The sequence below is a fragment of the Lichenostomus cassidix genome, chromosome 7, assembly GCF_008360975.1.
Source record: "Lichenostomus cassidix isolate B80296 chromosome 7, HeHo_3.0, whole genome shotgun sequence".
Classification (NCBI taxonomy): domain Eukaryota; kingdom Metazoa; phylum Chordata; class Aves; order Passeriformes; family Meliphagidae; genus Lichenostomus; species Lichenostomus cassidix.
Window position 1 is genome coordinate 4,108,826 of NC_139488.1, and position 20,186 is coordinate 4,129,011.

The 20,186-nt window shown below is 44.8% G+C and overlaps 1 protein-coding gene across 3 annotated transcripts in view; it reads right to left on the reverse strand.

The window, feature by feature from the left end:
* LOC146434345 (UDP-glucuronosyltransferase 1A6-like) overlaps positions 1-18,864 on the reverse strand; it is a 75,668-nt gene extending 56,804 nt beyond the window's left edge. The window contains exon 1 of one of the 3 annotated variants that reach the window (XM_085065855.1): positions 17,998-18,864. In XM_085065855.1, coding sequence (XP_084921981.1) covers positions 17,998-18,849 — 852 coding nt within the window. In that variant the 5' untranslated portion in view covers positions 18,850-18,864. Of the gene's footprint in view, positions 1-1,758; positions 2,696-9,445; positions 10,370-17,997 lie in introns of those variants that run through there. The other 2 variants (XM_085065850.1, XM_085065852.1) reach the window with 2 other exon arrangements.
* Between the last annotated feature and the right edge of the window lie 1,322 nt (positions 18,865-20,186).

Here is a 20,186-nt window from a genome sequence, read left to right on the forward strand (position 1 = left end):
CAGCAGAGCCTTTGGTTGTAGTTCAGCTGTGGAAGATGATGTTGAATTTCTGGTAGACACGGAGGCAACATATTCTGTGTAAATACTTGAAAAGGGAAGCTGTGTCAAGATACTGTAGATGTGATCGGTGCCACAGGGGTAAGTGAAACAAGGCATTTCTTCCAAACTTTAAAATTTAAACTGGGGAAATTCAAATTGGGCCAGCTGTGCACAAGCATGAGCTTCTTCAGCTCAGAGCAGCTCCTCCACGGGACCACACTGATAGAGCAGAAAGGATCTCTTATCTGGATTGAGACCACAGTGCCCCATTCCAATTCCTGTGGAAAACTATGGAATTGATGCAACAGAAAGGCCTGTGAATTCCTCATCTGAGAAAAAAATCTGAATTTTGAATCTCTTGTTCTCCCTCTCCCAGTAATCCTTTGTATTTTCTCACCGGTTGAGCAATGAGCTCAATAGGCTTTGGAGAGCAATTTTTTCTTGGTATAGTTTCTGAACCAACCCAAGGCTTACCAGTGTGTGACTCCCCTGTGACTCACTTTAAAATTATATGCACTCTGCTGCTGTGCACTATTGAAAGTGAAATAGGAGGAATTCCTCTGCTGTCAGTAGAAAATGTAGCTAGAAAAGGAGACTGAAGAAAGGAGAAATACACAAATTTTTCCAGATCTGGAACATGTGATTTTCACCTAACTGGAGTGTGAAGACAGGAGCTAGCTGGGATAAAGTGCGGGCAGGGTGTTTCTGCCCTTGTAGCAAAATTACAAACTATTTGCAGCTTTGAGACTTTCAAGATATAAAACTTACGCTGTGTAACCAGCAAGAATTTGCCTCTTAAATCTCACTCTAGTGCCACTCTTGTGAGCCTAATGTGAGAGAATGACTTAGTTATGATATTCTAATATTCTAGTTTATTATTCTAAACCTGTCAAAGAAAGGAAGACCCCAAAAAACCTGAAAGAAGAAAGAAAAACCCACCCCTTCAGCTCAAAGGTATCGTGCAGAGATATTGTGTGCCCACAATTCAGAAGTGAGGGAGCAATTTCCTAGGATAGACAGTTGTGTCCTGCTTTGTGCCTGGAAAGAAATGTCTAGTGTTATGTTTTAGAGATCACATGGTCACTATCAAGATACATTTAGATTTCTAGATTAGCCTTTAAAACCCAGCAGAAGAATTGTGGTAAAAGCAAATGTCAAGGAAGAGATACGAAAACTTATGTGAGTTCTTCATTCAAGTGTCTTTCACCAAATCCACTATGGTAAGATTATTTCTTGTCATTTCAATGTGACATTTCTGTTTCACCCCCACAAACAGGAGTAACTTAACACATAGTGCCAGTATGGAAATAATCTGTCATGAATATACAGCTAACTAAACTGATGCTGATGAGCCTGGAGTTAAAAACAAAAGATGACTCTTGGATTTTTGATCAGATGAAAGATATATATCTCAGGTCCCATTAATATTAAAACAAAACTGGATGTGATTGGTGGATTATACACATTCACTGAGGACAGTAATTTCCATATGGTAGATGAAATCCCTTTTATGTTGGGTTTGTCAGAAAATCCTCATGAATTCAAGTACTTCTCTAGCAATGTAATTTGATTTCAGCCTGTGAAAACAACTGCCCTAACCTGGCTGAATTAAATCACTACCAGAAATTAAAAAAAAAAAATCAATGGTGATAAATGTTCTGCAGCAAAACAATGACTTTTCATTGGAAACCATATAATTTGGAGGAAAAGCAACATTACCTTAGGCAGGGGTTTCTTCTTAGCACAGTTGATCCCCCCAACAAAGACCATGTTGGGCATCACTGGTCTGACATACTCGAACACAAAGTCAAACCTCAGGATCCAAATAGCAGCAGAATTAATGAGGTCCATGAGGGACACATCCCTCTGAAGAACTTCTGAAGAAAGCTTCAGTGCTTCTGCATAGAAAACGTTACAGTACTCAAGCTCCAGGAAGGAAATCAAGGCATTTTCCACCCTCTGGAAAAAATTCATGCGGTCCGAGTTGAAGGTGAAGAGTCTCGGGATGTAGGACAGAGGGCTCGGGCACTGTGGGGCTGCAAAGTGAAGGTTGCAAGGGAATCCCCTCATGAAGAACACAAAGGGAAGGGAGAAATAATTGGCAAGGGTGGCCCCGCACAGGCAGATAGGATCGGTGAGGACGGCATCGAAGCCGCTTTGGTTGATGAACCTGAGGGTCTCCTGGCTGCGGAACAGGTCCTTGCACTGCCCGAAGAAAGTGTTGAAAGTGTTCACCGAGCTCTTGTACAATGCCAGGGCATTCAGGGGGAAAGGCTGCTCCTTCAAGTGCATGGCCAGATATTCCTGAAAGGCTCTATCCAGCTCTTCCAGGCTCTGTGTCACTGGGTATGTGACAACCTTGTAGGCCTCCTTTTTCGTCTTCATCTGCCAGCTCACCTCGGGAACGACCACCACCACCTCATGTCCTCTCTCGCTCAGCTTCTCCACCACCTCCTGCATGCTCAGCCAGTGACTCCCAAACATGGGCACCACCAGGAGCTTCCCTCCATCTGAGAGGCTGGGCAGGAGGAGGAGGATGGAAATCCAGGTACAGCAAAGCCTCAAAGCCATGTTGCTGTGGCCAGAGTAGCAGCTGTGGAAGAGACTTCTCCTGCAGGTTGTAGCCTGAAGATGATTTGGAAGGCAACTGATGGGTATGTTTGTTGTCTTGTGCTATGTGATGACCCTGTAGTTAATGATTCACTGCTTTGGATTGTGGGTAGTTTGTTTTTTTCCCTTTTCCCTCCTTTCTTGGAAAGCCAGATTGGGTGATTCTTTCATTGCTGAGTCATTGGAGTTCCTCTGGGGTTCAACCAGCTCCTGAACCTGCTACTCACATCCCTCCTCATCTTTGTGTTATCTTGTGTTACACCTTGGTCAGAACCCAGGAAGGCAAACCTGGTGTGAACAACTCCAACCCCACAAATGTAACAAGTGAAAACACCCTCTGTGTGTTGGAGACACAGATCCTCTGATGATTCCTCCAGGGACAGAGCAGGAGAGACTTAGGACAAGGCTCAGTTGTATTTTCTGAGCTAGCAGGAATCTCCTCAGTGTGAGGGACACCAAGAAGAGGCACTGAGAGAGGCTGCCCTGGCAGCTGAAGCCCAGGTTCTTGCTTTACAGATTTGTTTCCCAGCCTGGGAGGTGGCCCTCAGGTAGCTGAAAACTCCTCCCCAACAAGAATAAAAAAGCACTAAAATGCTTTAACAGGAGCCTCAGGTTTCATGACTGACTCAGAAAAGGAGCAGGTTCAGCACAGACATGATTTCCCAAGATCCATCAGCCTCACAGCATTGCTATTGATGCCAAAATTAAAAATAATGCACCTAGGATATTTAGAGCCATGCAGCCTCCATTCCTCAATCACACGACTTCCGTTATCTCCCTTTGTACAATGGTCAATACACCAAAATTAACTTCACAGTGTTTTCCTCATAACAGCCTTATTTATTTTTCTCATTTTACCAGTGTCTGTAATTATTTCTTTGTGGAGAGAAACTACTGAGAAAGGGGCAGACAGCAGTTTTCTTTCAGAAAACACAATATTTGAGCTTCATAGTAGAGGCGAGAAGCTCTGAGGTAAAAGTGACTAAAATACTTTCTGAATCTTCTCTTATAAACTGGAAAGAAAAAACATAATAATAATAATGACTAATAAATATGTTCAGATTTTTATAAAGAACATTTAGAACTGGTTATTGGGAATCTGATCAGTTTAGCAAACAGCATTTTCTCACCAAAAAATGGTTGATTTATGTTAATCAGTACCTCACTGTCTGTGAACTTGCCAAAGGTTCCCTCCATTGGCCTGGTTATCCTGGGTTATCCCAGCCAGGCATTCTGGGCGAGTTGAACTTTGCTGGGTTCAAGGCAGGGCGAGACAAAAGTCACTCTCTGCTCACACGTGAGCAAGGAGACAGTGGGAATGCTGGATTTGGGGGAAAAGTCACAAATCTGGGGGCAGCCATGTGCAGGGAGGTGCAAGGGAGCTGGGGAAGGGGCTAATAAGAATCCTGAGCTGTTGGAATTGGGAATGTTTCTGGAGAAAAGGAGGCTCAAGGGGAATCTTGGGAAAAGGAATTTTAAGTTTCTTTCCAGGGCATTGTTCCACCAGGTTGGGTTTGATGAACTTAACATCTCAACAGACTGGGAGCAGCACAAAAGATAAGGACCATCAGTGGCCAATAACACAACATCAACTCCAAACCTCCCCCCTGGCACAGTCAGAGACACCTGGTCTGGGAAAAGAGAGATAAGAAGGATGACCTAATTAGCATCAGAGGTGAAGAAATCCAGATCCAATAAGAAACCAAATACTAAGAACTATGCAACTTAGGATCAATGAACACTGAGCCAACACATTTCTAGGGATTTTGACTGTATAAAGTTTGGGGGAAATCCAGTAAAATTCCTGTGTCATGGAATGATTTTCTCTGCACATCCAGGCTATGTGTGGATGAAATTATTTCCGTGGCACATCCAGGCCAGAACAACATTCTGGCCAGAATAAAGTAATGCCTTGAAATGCCTAACACTGAAATGTTGGAGGGTTTTTGTTTTTCTGACAGTTTCGGTGACAGTGGTCGTATTCCCAGCATCCTCAGTGTGGAGAAACAAATCCATACATCCTAAGGCAAAGGGATTTTTCTCATGACACCCAAAGGGTGCTGGGTCTGCCCTGTGTAGCTCCACTCTGTCACACTGGACATGGAGGAATCACCTTCAGACATGGAAAGACAATTTCTGGTGAGGGCCAATATATGAGAGATGGGAGACAGCACAGACTGAAAGCAGGAGACTGAATAGATCTACAAACAATTCTCATTAAATGCTGGAAATCTGGATGCAAAGGGTTTATTGCAACTGCTGCAACGAGAGTTGACCAAATTAACCTGGAAGTTGCTGCTTGGTGTGTTTTTTACTCTGGACTTGATATGATTTTCAATGGAAAAACCAGTTGGGTGAAAACAGCCAATACAAGTTAATTTCACTTGAGTATAACAGAAAAAGTCTCTTGATAGGATGGCCACTGTAGTAATGCAATATTCAGATCTCCATGTGCTCCCTTTGTTTCCCCACTCGGTGTACCATTGGCTCATTTTAAAATATGCTCTGCTGTACCTCAAAACCTATTGGTGTGTAACCCTCCTGCCAATCTTCCCTTCATCCTCCTGGGACTGGCTCAGAGAGAGCCAGCCCCTGCCCCCTCTCCTTCCCCTTAAAAGGCAGAGCCTGGATCAGCTTGAGGTCTCTGCATCTCTGGGCTGGCAGCCCCTCTCCCGTCCCTGCCTGTCCTTCCCCCTTTTCTTCCCCTGCAACCCCCTTTTCCCCGTTACCCCAAATAAACCTCCCTGTCTGAACAGAGATGGAGTCCAGTTCTTTCCTAGTCTCACTATATTCCTGCTTGAATTGACGTGGTTGGAAGACTCACGCCATGCCACAGAACCTCGGGGGCCGCCTGCCCCAGATCCGGTGGGATTTAAATGGACCAGAGACCCCGGACCGGGGGGGAGACGGCCTATGCAGCCCTCCCGGACAGTGATACATCCGGCCACAATTTCTTATGGACTCCAGAGGCTCCCTGCTTTTTGTACCAGAGCATCTGTGGGGAGAGTGAGGCAGTAACAGGAAGGGCTGATGCCTGATGCTTTTTGCCTTTTCTTTTTCATACAAGCTCTTATTTATTTTTTATACTTTTTATATATCCTGTGTACACTTGGTCTACATGCTTGTAATTTTTGTAGTGTGATATTCTAACTTAGTTTTGGGGTTCTGCTAGGCAGAAACACCAAACATCCTCAGTAGGTGGTCAGAGAGCCCTGTGCTATCATGACCTCCAGGTTTCAACCGTGGTTGATGCCTTCTCTCTGGAACATATTTTGTAAACTGGGCTCAAGCCTCATTTGGAGGGGAATTCTTTAGAGTGGGACAACATTACTTCATTTATTAAGGTTCTTAATGGGGATTCTAGTCAGATATGCTAATTTGCAAGGTCTATCTATAAAAACTGTATACACATTTTAATGGGTGTGAATTTTGGTATTTTCCACCTTGATGAGTTGTGCACCATAGGATCCTACTAAAAATTGAGGTTAAACTCTTTTATCCCTTTAACCATGTTTAGCTCATCATTCTAAGACCAGCAAAAATGGAACAGCTTTCTGGTGACACTGGTGGGACAAGAAGGACTCCTGAAACCTACAGTTCTCAGATCGAGAGAAAGATCATGCTTCATCCCCTTTGCCAGCATTACAGGGGCTGCTGAGCAGTGGTCCTGGACTGCAAGACAGGGGAACTCCACAAAAATGAATGCAGAAGCACAGAGGGGAGGTGAGATAAAAGGGATATGGTATTATTGCTAGCATTTAGGGGAGATCTCCAGGGGGTAGGGTGGGTGCATGGCCAGGGTGGCCCATGAAAGGGTGGGGTAACCCCCTTTCCTGCAAGGATGCTATGGAGAGAGGGACACCCCTTGTTGTACTCCACAGAGTCTGAAAGCTACAATTGCACAGCTCAGTGCTGCCTGTGGCTCAAAGGCTCAAGGTGCTGGTTGAACTGTCTGAGAGTTCGGCAGTTTGATACCACCCTGAAGGCGGGGCAGGGGCTTGGGGGCAGGATCACCACTGCCCTTGGCTCCTCTTGAGCTGGGGACATTGCCTGGGGGCCAACCATGGCTCCTGGTCCGCTGAACGGTCAGTGCCAAGGCTAAGGGAGAAACAGCCTCTGATCAGCACCTGGCTGATGCAACACCTAGAACCAGAGTCCCCTTGGAAATCAAGGGATGGTTTATATAAAAACACCATTCTCCCTTGGGGAACTACAGCAGTGTGGAGACAATCCAGAAAGGGTGGCTATGTGTGTAGAAACGGCTATCAAAGCACAAAACCTAGACTGGGTTGATCTAAATGTAATGCTAGATGAATTATTAGCACAGAAAAGGAGATGATTTCTAAGGCTGCTATATCTGCTATAGAGACTCAAATTACAGCCAGAACTCTTCAAGGACCAGTTAATGATATTTCCTCTTAATGGATCCAGGGTGGGACTTGGTATCAAAGTTGGGCGATCCTTGGGTTGAAATGTACCATTCCTAAAGCAGTGAATTGATCCAGATTATATGAAGTTAGACAAGATGCAAATGAGACCCCTACAGACTCCTGAATAGGCTCAAAGAGGCTGCGCAAAAATACACAAATCTGGACCTTGAGTCATGCACAGCAGTCCCACCTAGCTTTCCTCTTTATGGGCCAATGGGCAAAGGACATGAAGAAAAAGCTGCAAAAGATGGATGAGACATATGACATAAGTAAATCATTCAATGCAGCCTGGAAAGTATATCAAAATAGAGATCTAACAGATAGAGATACACAAGGTAAATGCCACCACAAGAAAAAGCGTGATCAGGGGATGTCATCTAACACACTGAAAAGGGTTCCCCCTCCTCATCCTCTAGCCGATGAACAGAGTGTCATTTGCAAGAAAAGGGGACACTGGAAGAACAAGTGTCTGGCACAGGTGAAACAGATACCCCCATTCCTGAATTAGCTGTGAATGTGACTGACAGGGACCGAAGGCATTGTCCATCCCAGCAGAGCCTTTGGTTGTAGTTCAGCTGTGGAAGATGATGTTGAATTTCTGGTAGACACGGAGGCAACATATTCTGTGTAAATACTTGAAAAGGGAATCTGAGTCAAGATACTGTAGATGTAATGGGTGTCACAGGGGTAAGTGAAACAAGGCATTTCTTCCAACCTGTAAAACTTAAATTGGTAACATTTAAATTGGGCTACTTGTGCACAAGCATGAGCTCCTTCAGCTCAGAGCACCTCTTCCACAGGACCACATTGATACAGCAGAAAGGATCTCTTATCTGGAATGAGACCACAGTGCCCCATTCCAATTCCTGTGGAAAACTGTGGAAGTGGTGCAACAGAAAGGCCTGTGAATTCCTCATCTGAGAAAGAATCTGCATTTTGAATCTCTTGTTCTCCCTCTCCCAGTAATCCTTTGTGCTTTCTCACCTGTTGAGCAATGAGCTTAATAGGCTTTGGAGAACAAATTATTCTTGTCATAGGATTTTGTTTCTGAACAGTAATTACCAACCCAGGGCTTTCCAGTGTGTTTGAATAGGTGGATTTCTTTTGTGCTCTGTGACTCACTTTACATTTGTTTACGCTCTGCTGCTGTGCACTATTGAAAGTGAAATAGGAGAAATTCCTCTGCTTTATGTGGAAAATGTAGCTAGAAAAGGAGCCTGAAGAAAGGAGAAATACACAAATTTTTTCGAGATCTAGAACATGTGATTTTCACCTAAGTGGAGTGTGAAGACAGGAGCTAGCTGGGATAAAATGAGGGCAGGGTGTTTCTGCCCTTGTAGCAAAGTTACAAACTGTTTGCAGCCCTGAGACCTTGAAGATATACAAGTAAAACTTACGATGTGTGACCAGCAAGAATTCATCTCTTAAATCTCACTCTAGTACCACTCTCCTCAGCCTAACATGAGAGAATACCTTAGTTATAATATTCTTCTAATATTCTAGTTTTTTATACTTTGCCTTAGTTATCAAGTTTAGAGGACTCTTCAAAAGCCTGTCCAGGAAAAAGAGAGAAGAACCCACCCCTTCAGCTCAAAGGTATCGTGCAGAGATATTGTGTGACCACAATTCAGAAGTGAGGGAGCAATTTCCTAGGAAAGACATTTGTGTCCTGCTTTGTGCCTGGAAAGAAATGTCCAGTGTTATCCTTTTAGAGATCACATGGTCACTATCAAGACACATTTAGAGTTCTAGATTAGGTTTAAAAACCCAGCAGAAGAATTGTGGTAAAAGCAAATGTCAAGGAAGAGATATGAAAACTTATGTGAGTTCTTCATTCAAGTGTCTTTCACCAAATCCACTATGGTAAGATTATTTCTTGCCATTTCAGTGTTACATTTATGTTTCACCCCCACAAACAGGAGTAACTTAACACACAGTGCCAGTATGGAAATAATCTCTCATGAAAATACATCTAATGTGAATATACTGATACTGATGAGCCTGGAGTTAAAAACAAAAGATGACTCTTGGATTTTCGAACAGGTGAAAGAAATATGTCTCAGGTCCCATTAATATTAAATCAAAACTGGAACTGATTGGTGGATAATACACATTCACTGAGGACAGTAATTTCCATCTGGTAGATGAAATCCCTTTTGTGTTGGGTTTGTCAGAAAATCCTCCTGAATTTAAGTAAGTCTCTATCAAGGTAATTAGATTTCAGCCTGTGAAAAATAACTGCCCCAACCTGGCTGAATTAAATCATTACCAGAAATTTAAAAAAAATCAATAGTGATAAACTTTCTGAAGCTAAAGCTAGGACTTTTCTCTGGAAAACATATAATTTGGAGGAAAAGCAACATTACCTTAGGCAGGGGCTTCTTCTTAGCACAGTTGATCCCCCCAACAAAGACCATGTTGGGCATCACTGGCCTGACATACTCGAACACAAAGTCAAACCTCAGGAGCCAAATGGAAGCAGAGTTCACGAGGTCTGTGGGGGACACATCCCTCTGAAGAATTTCCGAGGAAAGCTTTAATGCTTCTCCATAAAAACCATTACAGTACTCAAGCTCCAGGAGGGAAATCAAGGCATTTTCCACCCTCTGGAAAAAAGTCATGCGGTCCGAGTTGAAGGTGAAGAGTCTCGGGATGTAGGACAGAGGGCTCGGGCACTGTGGGGCTGCAAAGTGCAGGTTGCAAGGGAATCCCCTCATGAAGAACACAAAGGGAAGGGAGAAATAATTGGCAAGTGTGGCCCCGCACAGGAAGAAAGGATCCGTCAGGATGGCGTCAAAGCTGCTTTGGTTGAGGAACCTGAGGGTCTCCTGGCTGCGGAACAGGTCCTTGCACTGCCCGAAGAAAGTGCTGAAAACTTTCACCGAGCTCTTGTACAATGCCAGGGCATTCAGGGGGAAAGGCTGCTCCTTCAAGTGCATGGCCACATATTCCTGAAAGGAGTTATCCAGCTCTTCCAGGGTCTGGGTCACTGGGTATGTGACCACCTTGTAGGTTTCCGTTGTAGTCTTCATCTGCCAGCTCACCTCGGGAACGACCACCACCACCTCATGTCCTCTCTCGCTCAGCTTCTCCACCACCTCCTGCATGCTCAGCCAGTGGCTGCCAACCATGGGCACCACCAGGAGCTTCCCTCCATCCGAGAAGGTGGGCAGGAGGAGGAGGAGGATGGAAATCCAGGCACAGCAAAGCCTCAAAGCCATGTTGCTGTGGCCAGAGTAGCAGCTGTGGAAGAGACTTCTCGTGCAGGTTGTAGCCTGAAGATGATTTGGAAGGCGACTGATGGGTATGTTTGTTGTGCTATGTGATGACCCTGTAGTTAATGATTCACTGCTTTGGATTGTGGGTAGTTTGTTTTTTTCCCTTTTCCCTCCTGACTTGGAACGCCAGATTGGGTGACCCTTTCAATGCTGAGTCATTGGAATTCCTCCGGGGTTCAAATATCTCCTGAACCTGCTACTCCGATTCCTTCTCATCTTTGTTAAGTCTTGTGTTACACCTTGGCCAGAACCCAGCAAGGAAAACCTTGTGTTACACCTTGGCCAGAACCCAGGGAGGCAAACCCAGTGTGAACAACTCCAACCCCACAAATGTAACAAGTGAAAACACCCTCTGTGTGTTGGAGACTCAGATGATTCCTCCAGGGATGGAGCAGGAGACCCTCAGGACAAGGCTCAGGGCTCTTCTGAGCTAGCAGGAATCTCCTCAGTGTGAGGGACACCAAGAAGAGGCACTGAGAGAGGCTGCCCTGGCAGCTGAAGCCCAGGTTCTTGCTTTACAGATTTGTTTCCCAGCCTGGGAGGTGGCCCTCAGGTAGCTGAAAACTCCTCCCCACCAAGAATAAGAAAAGCATTAAGTTTGTTTTAACAACCACAGGAGCCTCAGGTTTCAGACCTGACTCAGGAAAGGAGCAGGTTCAGCACAGACATGATTTCCCAAGATCCATCAGCCTCACAGCACTGCTGTTGATGCCAAAATTAAAAATAATACACCCAGGATATTTAGACCCGTGCAGCCTCCATCCCTCACACGACTTCTCTTATGTACCTTTGTAGCACAATCAGTATATCAAATCTAACTGCATATTGTTTTCCTCATATCATCCTTTATCAATGTCTGTAATTATTTTTTTGTGGAGAGAAACTACTGAGAAAGTGGCAGACAGCAGTTTTCTTTCAGAAAACACAATACTTGAGCTTCAGAGTAGGGGCAAGAAGCTCTGAGGTAAAAGTGACTAGAATACTTTCTGAATCTTCTCTTATAAACTGGAAAGAAAAAACATAATAATACCGACTAAATATGTTCATATTTTTTTAAAGAGCATTTAGAACTGGTTATTGGGAATCTGACCAGTTTAGCAAACAGCATTTTCTCACCAAAACAAAGTTAATTTACATGATTTTTAATGGCACCCCGGCTGTTTGCTGAAGTGGGGTAAGGAGAGAGCTGTCAGGGAAATGCCCTGCCTTCCCCTCCTTCCTGCTGCAGGATGAATTTTCCATCCAAACCTTCAATGTGAGGAGAGGTGCAAAGGCAATCCTGGGATGGGTGAAGTTAATCAGTACCTCACTGTCTGTGAACTTGCCAAAGGTTCCCCTCCATTGGCCTGGTTATCCTGGGTTATCCCAGCCAGGGATTGTGGATGAGTTGAACTTTGCTGGGTTCAAGGCAGGGCGAGACAAAAGTCACTCTCTGCTCACACGTGAGCAAGGAGACAGTGGGAATGCTGGATTTGGGGGAAAAGTCACAAATCTGGGGGCAGCCATGTGCAGGGAGGTGCAAGGGAGCTGGGGAAGGGGCTGAAAAGAATCCTGAGCTGTGGGAACTGGGAGTGTTTCTGGAGAAAAGGAGGCTCAAGGGGAATCTTGGGAAAAGGAATTTTAAGTTTCTTTCCAGGGCACGGTTCCAGCAGGTTGGGTCTGATGAACTTAACATCTCAACAGACTGCAGTAGCACAAAAAATAAGGATAATGTGTGGCCAGTAACAGAACATCAACTCCAAACCTCCCCCCTGGCATAGACAGAGACACCTGGTCTGGGAAAAGAGAGATAAAAAGGATGACCTAATTAGCATCAGAGGTGAAGAAATCCAGATCCAATAGGAAACCAAACAGTGAGAAGTATGCAACTTAGGATCAATGAACACTGAATCAACACATTTCTAGGGATTTGGCCAGTATAAAGTTTGGGGGCAATCCTGCCAAATTCCTGTGTCATGGAATGATTTTCTCTGCACATCCAGGCTATGTGTGGATGAAATGATTTCTGAGGCACATCCAGGCCAGAACAACATTCTGGCCAGAATAAAGCAATGCCTTGATTCTCTAGCGCTGAATTGTTGTTGGAGGGTTTTTGTTTTTCCGACAGTTTTGGTGACAAGGGTCAGATTCCCAGCATCCTCAGTGTGGAGAAACAAATCCATACATCCCAAGGCAAAGGGATTTTTCTCATGACACCCAAAGGGTGCTGGGTCTATCCTGTGTAGCTCCACTCTGTCAAACTGGACATGGAGGAACCACCTTCAGACATGGAAAAACAAGTTCTGGAGAGGGCCAATATACGAGAGATGGGAGATGGCACAGACTGAAAGCAGGAGACTGAACAGATTTACAAGTAATTCGCATTAAATGCTGGAAATCTGCCTACACTGGATATAAAACTGCTGAACTCTCAAACAGTTCAAAGGGTGATGTTACAAAGGGTTGCAACCCAGATGCAAAGGGTTTATTGCAACTGCTGCAACGAGAGTTGACCAAATTAACCTGGAAGTTGCTGCTTGGTGTGTTTTTTACTCTGGACTCGATTGGATTTTCAATGAAAAACCAGTTGGGTGAAAACAGCCAATACAAGTTAATTTCCCTTAACTCTAACTCAAGGAAAAGTTTCTTGATAGGATGGTCACAATTTCTTACGGACTCCAGAGGCTCCCTGCTTTTTGTACCAGAGCATCAGAGCAAAAACTGTGGGATGAGGGCAGCAGCAACAGGAAGGGCTGATGCCTGATGCTTTTTGCCTTTTCTTTTTTATACAACCATTTATATATTTTAATACCTTTTATATGTCCTCTGTATCCTCTGTACTATTAGCCTACGTGCTTGTAATTTTTGTAGTGTGACATTCTAACTTGGTTTTGGGGTTCTGCTAGGCAGAAAGACCAAACATCCTCAGTAGGTGGTCAGAGAGCCCTGTGCTATCATGACCTCCTGGTTTCAACCTTGGTTGATGCCTTCTCTCTGGAACATATTTTGTAAACTGGGCTCAAGCCTCATTTGGAGGGGAATTCTTTAGAGTGGGGCAAAATTACTTCATTTATTAAGGTTCTTAATGGGGATTCTAGTCAGATATGCTAATTTGCAAGGTCTATCTCTAAAAATTGTATGCGCATTTTAATGGGTGTGAATTTTGGTGTTTTCCACCTTGACGAGTTGTGCCCCATAGAATCCTACTAAAAATTGAGGCTAAACTCTTTTATCCCTTTAACCATGTCTAGCTCATCATTCTAATACCAGCAAAAAATCAACAGCTTTCTGGCTACCCAGATGGGACAAGAAGGACTCCTGAAACCTACAGTTCTCAGCTCAAGAGAAAGATCATGCTTTACCCCTTTGCCAGCATTATGGGGGCTGCTGAGCAGTGGTCCTGGACTGCAGGACAGGGGAACTCCACAGAAATGTATGCAGAAGCACAGAGGGGATGTGAGATAAAAGGGATATGGTATTATTGCTAGCATTTAGGGGAGATCTCCAGGGGGTAGGGTGGGTGTATGGCCAGGGTGGCCCATGAAAGGGTGGGGTAACTCCCTTTCCTGCAAGGATGCTATGGAGAGAGGGGGACACCCCTTGTTGTACTCCACAGAGCCTGAAAGTCATAACTGCACAGCGCGTTGTAGCCTGTGGCTCAAAGGCTCGAGGTGCTGGTTGAACTGTCTGAGAGTTCGGCAGTTTTATACCCAGTGTAGGCAGGTTTTGCGCACACTCTTTCACTTTCTTTGTAGTTACTTTTTACTGTGGTAGCTCTGGCTGGGGCTTGTAGTGTAAGGACTTTGCCTGCAATGTGGGAATTACAGGTTTGATTCCCATGTCGGACTCTGGGCTAGGAGCCCTTTACAGCTGCTTTTGCCATTTATAAACAGAACACGGGGTGTGTATTTTCCACTGAAAGCCCATAGATATTCCGCGATTCCCTGGCAGACTTTATATTAAAACACTGACAGTTTCTAATGGGGAGAAAAACCCCTCTTGAGACAGGAGAGTTAACTATGCTTTTGACATGGGTCTGGCCTGTTTTAGAATTAAGAGACGGAGGGAAGTGGCCTCACTCTGGTGGCCTGGAAAATGAATTAATCACAGAAGTATTATTAGATCTTTGGGCCCAGGGCAGCTTTGAAGAGTTGAGGTACACGGAATTGTCTTCTACATTTCTGAATTGGGAGGAAGCGTACAAACAACTGAAAAAAAGCTGATTTGAGATGATTTTACAGAGGAGGAAAAGGGAAGGAGAGAGAGAGAAACAACCATTGACTAATCTGGCTAAGACTGAGGAGACAGCCATGATGGATGTGGATATGGTGGCACTCGCTCTGCAGTGGGGGAAAGGATCACCCCTTTTGCCACCACCAGTGCCACCCTCAGTGGTCAGGGTAGGGGGTGCTGCATCGCTGCTGCTGCCCACTCCACCGCTGCCACCACTGCCATTCCTTCCCCCTTCTGCTCTGGGGCTGGGGGTGTGGGGCAGCTGGCTGCTGCTGCCACTGTTGCCGCTGCTCCCTGGCCACCCTGAAGGCAGGGGAGCAGGTGGACTGTGGTTGGACTTTCTACCACCTCTCAACCACCCTGAAGGCGGGGCAGGGGCTTGGGGGCAGGCTCACCACTGCCCTTGGCTCCTCCAGAGCTGGGGACAATGCCTGGGGGCCAACCGAGGCTCCTGGTCTGCTGTACGGTCAGTGCCAAGGCTAAGGGAGAAACAGCCTCTGATCAGCACCCGGCCGATGCAACACCTAGTACCAGAGGAACAGCTCTGATTAAAAGCGAGCTGGGTGACTCCAATGCAGATAGCTCTGAGGAGGAGGAGACTGAGCCCAGAGTTACAGCAGTCACAGGGGCTGGTAGGAAAAGGGGAAAGGCAGCCCAAGAGGCCATGGGGGCAGCCAGCCCAATTGCCAAACACACCAGATCTAAGAAAGATGAAGCAGAAAAGGTGGAGACAGCCCTAGAAGCACCTCTGAGACAGGCTGTTGGAAATCAGCAGATGGTTTATATATAAAAACATCATTCTTCGTCAGGGAACTACAGCAGTGGAAAGACTTGATTGGACAGTGTGGAGACAATCCAGAAAGGGTGGCTATGTGTGTAGAAATGGCTATCAAAGCACAAAACCTAGACTGGATTGATCTAAATGTAATGCTAGATGAATTATTGGATAGCACAGAAAAGGAGATGGTTACTAAGGCTCCTATATCTGCTATAGAGACTCAAATTAAAGCCAGAACTCTTCAAGGACCAGTTAATTATATTTCCCTGAATGGATCCAGGGTGAGATCCCAATGTGCCAGACCACACAGCCAAATTAAAATGATATCAAAGGTGGGTGATCCTTGGGTTGAAATGTACCATTCCTAAAGAAGTGAATTGGTCCAAATTATATGAGGTTAGACAAGATGCAAATGAGACCACTACAGACTCCTGAATAGGCTCAAAGAGGCTGCGCAAAAATACAGAAATCTGGACCTTGAGTCATGCACAGCAGTCCCACCTAGCTTTCCTCTTTATGGGCCAATGGGCAAAGGACATAAAGAAAAACTACAAAAGATGGACGAGATGCATGATGTAAGTAAATTTTTGAATGCAGCCTGGAAAGTATATCAAAATAGAGATCTAACAGATAGAGATACACAAGGTAAATGCCACCTCAAGAAAAAGTGTGATCAGGGGATGTCATCTAACACACTGAAAAGGGTTCCCCCTCCTCATCCTCTAGCCGACGATCAGTGTGTCATTTGCAAGAAAAGGGGACACTGGAAGAATGAGTGTCTGACACAGGTGAAACAGATACCCCCATTCCTGAATTAGCTGTGAATGTGACTGACAGGGACCGAAGGCATTGTCCATCCCAGCAGAGCCTTTGGTTGTAGTTCAGCTGTGGAAGATGATGTTGAATTTCTGGTAGACACGGAGGCAACATATTCTGTGTAAATACTTGAAAAGGGAATCTGAGTCAAGATACTGTAGATGGGATCGGTGCTTACTAAGAGGTGTAAGAGAAACAAGGCATTTCTTCCAACCTTTAAAATTCAAATTGGGAACATTTACATTGGGCAAGTTGTGCACAAGCATGAGCTCCTTCAGCTCAGAGCAGCTCCTCCACCTCAGAGCAGCTCCTCCACAGGACCACATTGATAGAGCAGAAAGGATCTCTTATCTGGAATGAGACCACAGTGCCCCATTCCAATTCCTGTGGAAAACTGTGGAAGTGATGCAACAGAGAGGCCTGTGAGTTCCTCATCTGAGACAGAATCTGCATTTTGAATCTCTTGTTCTCCCTCTCCCAGTAATCCTTTGTCTTTTCTCACCTGTTGAGCAATGAGCTTAATAGGCTTTGGAGAACAAATTATTCTTCGCAGAGGATTATGTTTCTAAACAGTAATTACCAACCCAGAGCTTAGCAGTGTGTGTGAATAGGTGGATTTCTTTTCTCCCCTGTGACTCATTTTAAACTTGTTTGCACTCTGCTGCTGGGCACTATTTAAAATGAAATAGGAGAAATTGCTCTGTTGTCTGTAGAAAATGTAGCTAGAAAAGGAGCCAGAAGAAGAGAGAAATACACAAATTTTCCAGATCTGGAACATGTGATTTTCACCTAACTGGAGTGTGAAGACAGGAGCTTGCTGTGATAAAAGGAGGGCAGGGTGTTTCTGCCCTTGTAGCAAAATTACAAGCTGTTTGCAACTCTGAGACCTTCAAGATAGAAAACTAAAGACTTATGTTGTGCAAGCCACAAGAATTTGCCTCTTAAATCTCACTCTAGTGCCACTCTCGTGAGCCTAACATGAGAGAATGCCTTAGTTAGAATATTCTAATATTTTAGTTTATTATTCTATGCCATAAATCTCACTCTAGTGCCACTCTTGTGAGCCTAATGTGAGAGAATGCCTTAGTGATAATATTCAAATATTCTAGTTTTTTATTCTAAGCCTGTCAAAGAAATGAAGACCCCAAAAAACATGAAAGAAGAAAGAAACAACCCATTGCTTCAGCTCAAAGGTATCGTCCAGAGATATTGTGTAACCACAATTCAGAAGTGAGGGAGCAGTTTCCTAGGAAAGACATTTGTGTCCTGTTTTGTGCCTGGAAAGAAATGTCCACTATTATCCTTTTAGATGTTACATGGTCCCTATCAAAATAGATTTAGATTTCTAGATTAGCCTTTAAAACCCAGCAGAAGAATTGTGGTAAAAGCAAATGTCAAGGAAGAGATATGAAAACTTATGTGAGTTCTTCATTCAAGTGTCTTTCACCAAATCCACTATGGTAAGATTATTTCTTGCCATGTCAGTGTTACATTTATGTTTCACCCCCACAAAGAGGAGTAACTTAACACACACAGCCGGTATGGGAATAATCTGTCATGAATATACAGTTAAATACACTGATGCTGATGAGCCTGGAGTTAAAAACAAAAGATGACTGTTGGATTTTTGATCAGATGAAAGAAATGTGTCTCAGATTCCAAATAAAAAGCTCTCAAGGTAATTTGATGTCAGCCTCTGGAAAACAACGGCCCCAACCTGGCTGAATTAAATCATTAACACAAATTTTAAAAAAATCAATAGTGATAAACTTTGTGAAGCAACACAATGACTTTTCTCTGGAAAACATGTAATTTGGAGGAAAAGGAACATTACCTTAGGCAGGGGCTTCTTCTTAGCACAGTTGATCCCCCCAATAAAGACCATGTTGGGCATCACTGGTCTGACATACTCGAACACAAAGTCAAACCTCAGGAGCCAAATGGCAGCAGAATTAATGAGGTCCATGAGGGACACATCCCTCTGAAGAACTTCCGAAGAAAGCTTCAGTGCTTCTCCATAGAAACCGTTACAGTAGTCAAGCTCCAGGAGGGAAATCAAGGCATTTTCCACCCTCTGGAAAAAAGTCATGCGGTCCGAGTTGAAGGTGAAGAGTCTCGGGATGTAGGACAGGGGGCTCGGGCACTGTGGAGCTGCAAAGTGCAGGTTGCAACCAAAACCCCTCATGAAGAACACAAAGGGAAGGGAGAAATAATTGGCGACGATGGCCCCACACATGAAGGCTGGGTCCGTCAGGATGGCGTCAAAGTTGCTTTCATTGATGAACCTGAGGGTCTCCTGGCTGCGGAACAGGTCCTTGCACTGCCCGAAGAAAGTGCTGAAAACGTGCACCGAGCTCTTGTACATTGCCAGGGCATTCAGGGGGAAAGGCTGCTCCTTCAGGTGTGTGGCTACATATTCCTGAAAGGAGTTATCCAGCTCTTCCAGGCTCTGTGTCACTGGGTGCGTGACCACCTTGTAAGCCTGAGTTGTTGTATCCATCTGCCAGCTCACCTCGGGAGCGACCACCACCACCTCATGTCCTCTCTCACTCAGCTTCTCCACCACCTCCTGCATGCTCAGCCAGTGGCTCCCAACCATGGGCACCACCAGGAGCTTCCCTCCATCTGAGAGGCTGGGCAGGAGGAGGAGGATGGAAATGCAGGTACAGCAAAGCCTCACAGCCATGTTACTGTGGGCAGAGTAGCAGCTGTGGAAGAGACTTTGGCAGGTTGTAGCCTGAAGATGATTTGGAAGGCGACTGAAGGTATTTATTGCGTAGTGTGCTGTGATAATCCTGTAGTTAATGATTCACAGCCTTGCATTGTGGGTGGTTTCTTTTTTCCCTTTTCCCTCCTTTCTTGGAAAACCAGATTGGGTGACCCTTTCAATGCTGAGTCATTGGAGTTCTTCTGGGGTTCAACCAGCTCCTGAACCTGCTACTCACATCCCTCCTCATCTTTGAGTCTTGTGTTACACCTTGGTCAGAACCCAGCAAGGAAAACCTTGTGTTACACCGTGGCCAGAACCCAGGAAGGCAAACCTGGTGTGAACAAGTCCAACCCCACAAATGTAACAAGTGAAAACACCCTCTGTGTGTTGGAGACACAGATCCTCAGATGATTCCTCCAGGGACAGAGCAGGAGACCCTCAGGACAAGGCTCAGGTGTCTCTTCTGAGCTAGCAGGAATCTCCTCAGTGTGAGGGACACCAAGAAGAGGCACTGAGAGAGGCTGCCCTGGCAGCTGAATCCCAGGTTCTTGCTTTACAGATTTGTTTCCCAGCCTGGGAGGTGACCCTCAGGTAGCTGAAAACTCCTCCCCACCAAGAATAAGAAAAGCACTAAGTTTGTTTCAACAACCACAGGAGCCTCAGGTTTCATACCTGACTGAGCAAAGGAACAGGTTCAGCACAGACATGATTTCCCAAGATCCATCAGCCTCGCAGAATTGCTATTGATGCCAAAATTAAAAATAATACACCCAGGATATTTAGAGCCATGCAGCCTCCATTCCTCAGGCACACAACTTTTGTTATCTCCCTTTGTAACACAATGAGTATACCAACATTAACTGCATATTGTTTTCCTCATATCATCCTTTACCAATGTCTGTAATTATTTTTGTGTGTAGAGAAACTACTGAGAAAGTGGGAGACCGCTGTTTTCTTTCAGAAAACACAATATTTGAGCTTCATAGTAGGTGCGAGAAGCACTGAGGTAAAAGTGACTACAATTCTTTCTGAATCTTCTCTTATAAACTGCAAAGAAAAAACATAATAATACCCACTAAATATGTTCATATTTTTTTAAAGAACACTTAGAACTAGTTATTGGGAATCTGACCAGTTTAGCAAACAGCATTTTCTCACAAAAATGGTTAATTTATGTGTTTTTTAATGGCATCCCGGCTGTTTGCAGAAGTGGGGTAAGGAGAGAGCTGTCAGGGAAATGCCCTGCCTTCCCCTCCTTCCTGCTGCAGGATGAATTTTCCATCCAAACCTTCAATGTGAGGAGAGGTGCAAAG